The sequence below is a fragment of the Sinocyclocheilus anshuiensis genome, unplaced genomic scaffold (assembly GCF_001515605.1).
Source record: "Sinocyclocheilus anshuiensis isolate Anshui unplaced genomic scaffold, SAMN03320099.WGS_v1.1 scaffold907, whole genome shotgun sequence".
Classification (NCBI taxonomy): Eukaryota; Metazoa; Chordata; class Actinopteri; order Cypriniformes; family Cyprinidae; genus Sinocyclocheilus; species Sinocyclocheilus anshuiensis.
Window position 1 is genome coordinate 1,918,613 of NW_015546133.1, and position 7,784 is coordinate 1,926,396.

General features: G+C 36.9%; 2 protein-coding genes across 2 annotated transcripts in view; one reads left to right on the plus strand and one right to left on the minus strand.

The window, feature by feature from the left end:
- LOC107701151 (fibroblast growth factor 13-like) overlaps positions 1 to 2,484 on the minus strand; it is an 18,966-nt gene extending 16,482 nt beyond the window's left edge. Inside the window, exons 1-2 of the mRNA XM_016503111.1 lie at positions 2,233 to 2,484; positions 1,858 to 2,006 (exon numbers count right to left, since the gene is read on the minus strand). Coding sequence (XP_016358597.1) covers positions 1,858 to 1,909 — 52 coding nt within the window. The 5' untranslated portion in view covers positions 1,910 to 2,006; positions 2,233 to 2,484. The remainder of the gene's footprint in view (positions 1 to 1,857; positions 2,007 to 2,232) is intronic.
- Positions 2,485 to 3,902: 1,418 nt separating this feature from the next.
- Positions 3,903 to 7,294, plus strand: LOC107701106 (coagulation factor IX-like). The gene is made up of 8 exons (XM_016503036.1): positions 3,903 to 4,032; positions 4,432 to 4,601; positions 4,674 to 4,698; positions 4,843 to 4,956; positions 5,505 to 5,639; positions 5,873 to 6,135; positions 6,312 to 6,435; positions 6,646 to 7,294. The coding sequence occupies exons 1-8, from the start codon at positions 3,966 to 3,968 to the stop codon at positions 7,227 to 7,229; spliced, it is 1,482 nt and encodes a 493-aa protein (XP_016358522.1). The 5' UTR covers positions 3,903 to 3,965; the 3' UTR covers positions 7,230 to 7,294.
- Positions 7,295 to 7,784: the final 490 nt, after the last annotated feature.

Below are 7,784 nucleotides of genomic sequence, written 5' to 3' on the forward strand. Positions count from 1 at the left end.
ACACACACATACACACACACACACACACACACACACACACACACATACAGCGGGAGTCCGAAAGCCATAAAAAAAAAAAGAGACCAGAAAGAAGATACTGACATCTGGTGGTAAAGCTATGTATTTAGTGAAATCTACACTACATTCTTCGCTATTTCTACAACAGTATTAGTATTAACTGTCATGAAAAATATAAACGAATTAACGACTAAGCTGAACACAGAAACAAATAAAAATATTAGACTTTCTAAGACAGTCAAGTTTATATAAACTAGTCAAATCGTTTATTATTATATATTTTTTAATTACATTTTTTAACATAGGCCTACCTGTTATTATTTTTGTGTACTGTATATATATTTGTTACTTTTTTGTATTATATCTAATCTATAGCCACATAGTAAGATTATTCTGGAGGAGTCATGTTTACACATGTGGTGTGAAGCATTAGCCTACATATGATGAATTTTTGTCACTGACACTTTTATGAGGTTACAAAGTATAAATCATTTAGGCTTCAACATGAAAAATACATTTTATTAGTATCAACATCACAGCGTATGATGTATCTTTGACGGACACTATTATAAAAACATGGACAAACAGTGGTGCATACAGTGACCAGAAATAAACACTTAATGAAGGTGTTCTAAATCAGGGCTGCCCAACCTCAGTCCTGGAGGGCCGGTGTCCTGCAGAGTTAAGCTCCAATTTGCCTCAACACACCTGCCTTTAAGTTTCTAGTATGCCTATAACAGCTTGATTAGCTGGTTCAGGTGTGTTTAATTGGGGTTGGAGCTAAACTCTTCAGGACACCGGCCCTCCAGGACCGAGTTTGGACAGCCCTGTTCTAAATGAACAGTGTGTTCAATTAAAACTCCAAAGAAGCTTAATCTCTTGTTTAAGCTGAATCCCCACAGGTCTATTAAATATAATGAAATCTGTGTCTTTTTAATGACCACTCATTTAACATGGCCTCAGTGTAGATGTATAGATTGTTCCTCACTTTTCCATAACTTAATAAACTTTAATGAGTTTTTCCTGTAACAACTTAATCAAACCTAATCCTCTGCACAACCATTCATAGCTCCCTCTCAGGGTGCATGAACAGCTATATTACTTATGACCCAACCACACAACAATTAGAACATATTACTAAAAACCAGGCGTGTACTTTAATGCTTGTTGACCTTATATAAAATGTTATGCAATTTATGTCCAGTGATAGGACCACTGTAGACACTAAAAACAGAATACATCTGCTTTATACAGCATGCTATGTATTTTTAATGAGGTAGCTACTCTCCGCCTCTTTGTCTCCATGGCAATAGGTACCCAGCCTACATCCGTGAACTGAAGAGCGCCTATGAGAGCCTATGTCACGCTCAAGAAAAATAATACATTTATAATCAGTTTCTTGCTATCAACACGTTTTGTTTTTTAATTAAAGCGTTTGTTTTGAGGTAAAGTGTGAGAAGAGTGGAAAGCTATTTTTGCTTCTCGTGAAGCGCACTCAGCTGTTACAGTAGATTTAAAGTGACCGCGCCACCGCAAATATGATGGCAAAATAAACATCACACTTGTTGGTTATGTATATCTATAAGCTTAAACGCCGATATATTTTTATAATTTCATGTTAAGTTACTCTCTGTAGAGGCCTAATAGACCGGTGGCTACTACCACCGAGGGAATCTATATTTAATGATTTTCCGTGCGATGCTTGACATCGGGCCATTAATTGTAACCGTCTGCATGACCAGATCGTGCGCCCTTTTAGCAGAGTCATAAACAGCCAAATTTATATCAATACATGGAAAGCAAAAATGTTTAAGCAAAATTATACATGTGGCGTCTTACCCTTTGTTGCATCCTTATCTTCTCTCGTCTTTAGTAATGCTTTTCCGCTCATAGATCCCAGTTTTGAGGAAGAATTCCAGATGGTAACTCACATCAAATCGGTCCAATCATTTAAAACTGGCTCTTCTATTAAACAGTGGCCAACCCCCCTTAAAAAAAGGAACCAGAGCGCTGTTTATAACGGTTTCCCGTTGTATCGTGTCTTTTTAATTATGTTTTTCATATAGGCTATTTTAAATAGGCTACATGGCGTTCAGAATAAACCAGTTATGTATGTTTTTCCAAACACACTCATCAAATAAAACAAAAAACTTGAATAAGAGGTTTAATTAGATGAATTGAATACAGTGGATTTTCATGTTGCTGAATCCTTACCGTTTGCTGGTCATTATCTTCTCTGGCAGGTGCGCATAGCGCTTTGTTCCATGTGGCAAAAGACAAGGCAGGAAAGCAAGGCGTGAAAAAATGTAACAACAGTCTTCAGATGAAATTAAAATGTAAAAGGCCACTTGCCACGCTGTTTCAGAGTCGTTCAGCTTTCGGTTTGCAGTATTTCAATTCGAGCGCTCATGATGTGCTTTGACACATCAATCAGACCACATGGCGGTGTATCAACCCGCTACGCAACTATTGAGGTCGCGTTGTGGAGCCCAGTCCCAAACTTCACCACGTGACGCGTGACGTCGCCCTCCGCTGACGCTTCAGTCATCAGAACACTCTCGAGTTGACAAACATGCACGAGTCATGCATTAGCTGAATTTACTAGGTTTCGTTTAAAGAGTAGCTACAAGCCAGTAAGTGAAAAAAATATAACCATAAGCAAGACAATCTGTTAAACAATGATTTCAAGATTGAACGAAAATGCCTATATTATTTCAACAAGTGATGGACTCGTTAGTTCGCTGTCATTTATGCTATACTAGCAAAAATAGCTGTTTGTGAGAATTAGTAACTAACTACCTAACTAACTACTTTATTACTAACCACGAAGGTATCACATTTTCGTCTACTGCAAATGTGTTCTGCTGAGAAATTGAGTTCACCTGAGGAGGTAACCATAGCAACAGTACGTCGCTTTTTATTACAGATATAAGTTAAAAACTTATAATATAAATACACATAAAAATACTCTTGTCTGAGCAAGATTAATCCCTACAGAAATTGTTGACTAATTGGCCCACTGAAAGTCATTGTAATTTCCACTTCATTCCATCCAAGAGCAGCATTAATTATGTAGTTTAAACTTCCTGTTTGACTGCCACAGAGAAGTCACAAATCTTGTTACATAAAAACGATGAAGCAAATTTATTATATTTTTTTTTTCAAGTTGAGTTGTCGTGTCAGATATGAGCACTATAAATATTTTAAATCTTAAACTACATCAGACATGTTCCTTAAATGAAATTCACATAGTTTCTCTTGGAAAACTTATGTTGGCTTATTCAACATGAAACACTAAAGGAGAACTGAAGTTTGGAGGAAAACATCAAACGTGCAAGGATTTTTTGAGTTCATGTTTTCAAAGGCTGTAGTTGTTTGCCAAATAGCAATTCTCAGTTCTTAGCACATTATGTCGGTGTTGTTTCTTTAATTTTAAAAGCATTAACTTTGGATGTTAACACCCATGGATCTCTGTTATGAGGGCAGTCAGCCAAGCCTTGTCAATATTTGCTGTGTCCCAAGTCTGAACAGAGTTCTCTGACTCAGCAAAAATAAATTAAAAGACAGAAATGACTCAGACATGTGTATGGGTATCCATGCACGTATAATCATCCACAAGAATTGTATAATCCACGTATCCATACTTTTGTGTTATGAAGTGTGACAAAATGCATTATTCAAACACTGGTATGTTTTCTCATGAAACTATACATTACATAAACAAAATTATTTCAAATGCATCAGCTATAAAAAAAAAAATACAATAAAAAATGCAGGGCAAAAACCCACAAACACTGCAGGTGCAGACTGGGGGGAAAACACCCACCAGATGAGATATCTGTTTGCATGAAGTGTAAACATGTATGTCCTGAACTTTGGAGCTGATCATGAATGTATTTAAACTGTTGGGAAAGATTTCTGCCTGAAGGGAAATCATCATAGAGAAAATGTTGAAGATTTATCCCATTATTTTGATATGCAGTTTGCTGCTTGAAACCTGGCTTTCTTCTGGAGGTAAGTTAGCATTCGTCTGTCTTAATCTATCTCAGTTTGATCTGGTCAATGTAAAATCTGTTCTAATGGTCAAAGGCTGAGCATTTGTTTGTTACAAGCAGTCTTTTGAAATGTGAAAACCTTGTGCAATAACCAATCAGAGTTAGTAAACAGAGAAACTGGTTAACACAAGAAGACGTTTTATGTTTTGTGTTGTGAGAAAACAAAGGAAACTAAAAATCAATCACATTTTGTCTTTGCCTCTGACTTCAATAGCTGTTCAAACTCAACATAAAAAGCCTTTCAAAGTAAAATAATATTCCCTTGCCAAATCTTCAATGCTTGTAAGACTAAATTATGTGTCCTAGAAACAGACCTTGATGTTTGTGATTTTTCAGCATGTCTCTTTTGTGTATATAGCTTCAGTGTTTCTGCCGAAGGATCTGGCAGGGTCTCTTCTGAAGAGACAGAAACGCTATAACACAGGTATGTTTGAGGAGATGATGAAGGATAATTTGGAGAGGGAATGTTACGAAGAACGCTGCAATCTAGAGGAGGCCAGAGAGGTTTTTGAAGACCAGGAACAAACTGTGAGTTGCATAAGCACATGTTTATCTCCTAGAAATGTTTGTGAGTTTAAAACTTTCCAAACTCTGTTTCAGATGAAATTCTGGATCACTTACATGGGTGAGCATAAATATTATGTAGAACACTGATGATAAATCTTTCTGTCCTTTCAAATTTGTCCATAAAGCGTCTGTTCATTTTACCTTACGTTATATTACAGGATATATTCATAAAATCATGATCATGGCCTCTCCTCCTTTTCAGATGGAGACCAATGTCAGTCGTCTCCCTGTCAGAATGGCGGGAAATGTGAGGATGGTATGAATACATACATCTGTTGGTGTCCAGCCCGCTTTAGTGGGAAGAACTGTGAGTTGGGTAAGATCCATGATGCTCACATTAGCTGTTAAGAGCGAGGAAGTCAATGATTGTTATGCAAAACATTTAAATATGTTGCAAAGAAAATATATAACAAAACATTTGAATATTTGACATTATATCTTCTAGTCTAGTGCATCCAATGTTTTTTAAACAAATATGCCAAAATATGTTGTTTTTAGTCTTTATTTAAATGTATTTGTATTTATTTAAATTTATTTCAAATTGTATTTTTAAATATTGTATATTTTCATATGTTTATTCTGAATTGTATATTTTTAAAGTTTAAAGATACACAGCACAAATATGTATATGTATTTAGACACGGATCATGAAAACATGAAATTAATATAAATATCATAATTTCATATCAAATAAATAATATACAAATCTTTTATGATTGTTTTTCTTTTTTATTTTATGTGTCCAAATATCTCTGCATTAGTACTTTGTCAAAAAGAAATTCCTAACCTTGTGTGCTTTAGTGACTCTTAAAGTCTTCCTCTGCTAAAACCTTATTTCGTCTTTCATGGGTTGCTCTGGTGCAGAAATGGCAAAACAGTGTAATGTAAATAATGGAGGCTGCATGCACTACTGCATTGTGGATAAAATTTATGGAGCAGTATGTGACTGTGCCAAGGGTTACAGATTGGCTCTGGATGGCAGGACTTGTGAACCTACAGGTACTATAATCCTATATTGTCACTTTGCCGGTATTGTCACCAGGACGTACATTATATTTTAATCTCATAGCTCAAAGCTTTTCTTATATTGTGCAGTATGACTTTTCATCCCATGCAGTAGCATATTTTGAGTACCATTTTCATTTAAGGAATTTCATTCATGTTTTAGCAGATGCTTGGTTTGGTTTATTGATTAGATCCTGCACTTAATTCATCCCCATCCGTCTTTATAGGGCAGTACCCATGTGGACGTCTTGGAGCGAGTATTGCTGAAACTCTTAACTCAAGGTCTCTTATCAGTGATACAACAGAACAAAATACAACAGAGTCCACTCCTACAGATTCCCCTGATCTGAACGGGACTAGCACACCTCAACCTACACTGAAAAACATCACCACCTCCTTTCCCATTCAGCCCACCATCAAAAATGCAGCAAATAATGAACATCGTATTGTAGGAGGAAATGAGGCAACACCAGGGGAGATTCCCTGGCAGGTAGGTGAGGTGTTGAATTGTGTGTCCAAATAAAACATCCATACGATTTCTCTTTACCTTATGAAGCAAGGCTGGTATAAATCCACAGAACCTTATAAAGAGGACATTACAATAAAAACCGTAAGATCAGAACTCTTGAGGGAAATTTAGCATCTTTTTCTCTGTCATGTTGGCAGGTGGTTTTTATAGAAAAGGTGAATAAGATTGCATTTTGTGGTGGCTCTCTCCTCAGTGAAGAATGGGTCATTACAGCTGCCCACTGTGTTGAAGGAAAGGTGGGATCTTTCTTCATCAGAGTTGGTGAGAAACCACTACACTGTCACATCGTTGTTATTGCTATTTGGTTATAAAAAAAAAACTTTTGCAGTTGTGAATAGTATATATAATTTATTATTTTATTTTTAATTTCACTGTCTCAAATCTACAATTACATATTCCAAGGCACATTGGATGTGATATCACACATAATGTCAATGAGTTGCTGTATTTCATGGTGCTATATTTCTAAAGGGGAACATGATGTCTCAAAGAATGAGGGAAGAGAGAGTGACCACGGCATAGTGGAGTACCATATCCACCCACGTTACAACTCTCGACGGAGTCTTCACAATCATGACATCGCCCTGTTAAAGCTCAAGGGACCCGTCAAATTCTCTGACTATGCCCTGCCCATCTGCCTGGGCTCTAAAGACTTCATAGAGAACTTGCTCAGGAGCGCGGAAAACTCCCTGGTGAGCGGCTGGGGGAGGCTACGGTACGGGGGCATCGAATCTAAAACACTTCAGAAAGTAGAGCTCCCTTACGTGGACCGGACGGAGTGCAAAGGCAGCAGCACCTACACCATCTCCCGCTTCATGTTCTGTGCCGGTTACAGTACGGTACGCAAGGATTCCTGTCAGGGGGACAGCGGAGGGCCCCATGCCACCCGCTATCAGAACACATGGTTCCTCACGGGCATCGTCAGCTGGGGGGAGGAGTGCGCCAATGAGGGAAAGTATGGCATCTACACCCGTATCTCCAGATATATGTACTGGATAAGTAACATTACTGGCATCAGAACAGGACATATGTCCAATACAGATCAACAGAGTTAGAATTATATTAAACCATTGTGCAGGTTTGTTTTAAAAGTATCATTAAAAATACATGTCGGATTGAATTAGAGCTCACAGACATTTTTGTACAGATGATATTTACTAGTCATCATTCAACAGACATACTGTAACAATCAAGAAAAAAATATAGTTTTCCATCTTACACTTTGTGCTTGTACATCTGGTGAAATTATTTTCATACATGATATACCACAAATCATTATGAGGTCACTTTCATCTTAGTAACTCTGTACATATTATACAATAGAAGTGTATGGCTTTAAGAAGTGTACTTCAAACTGAAGTACACATGAAACCCATTCAGGCCACATCCACTTTTCTTCTTCTTTGTCAAGTCCTCTTTTGAACTAATGGCATGCAAATGGACCCTACTGTTCAAAAGTTTGGGGTTGTTTTTATGCTCACTCAGCCTGTTTATATTTGACCAAAATACAGTAATATTGTGAAATATTATTTCAATTTAAAATAACAAAAATATTTTTACAATGTAATTTATTCCTGTGTTGGCAAAGCTGAATTTTCATTACTCCAGTT

Coding starts and splice junctions, on each gene's coding strand:
- LOC107701106 (XM_016503036.1), top strand. CDS start 3,966: ATGTTGAAGATTTATCCCATTATTTTGATATGCAGTTTGCTGCTTGAA. Junction 4,033..4,431: donor AACCTGGCTTTCTTCTGGAG/GTAAGTTAGCAT, acceptor TTGTGTATATAG/CTTCAGTGTTTCTGCCGAAG. Junction 4,957..5,504: donor TGGGAAGAACTGTGAGTTGG/GTAAGATCCATG, acceptor GCTCTGGTGCAG/AAATGGCAAAACAGTGTAAT.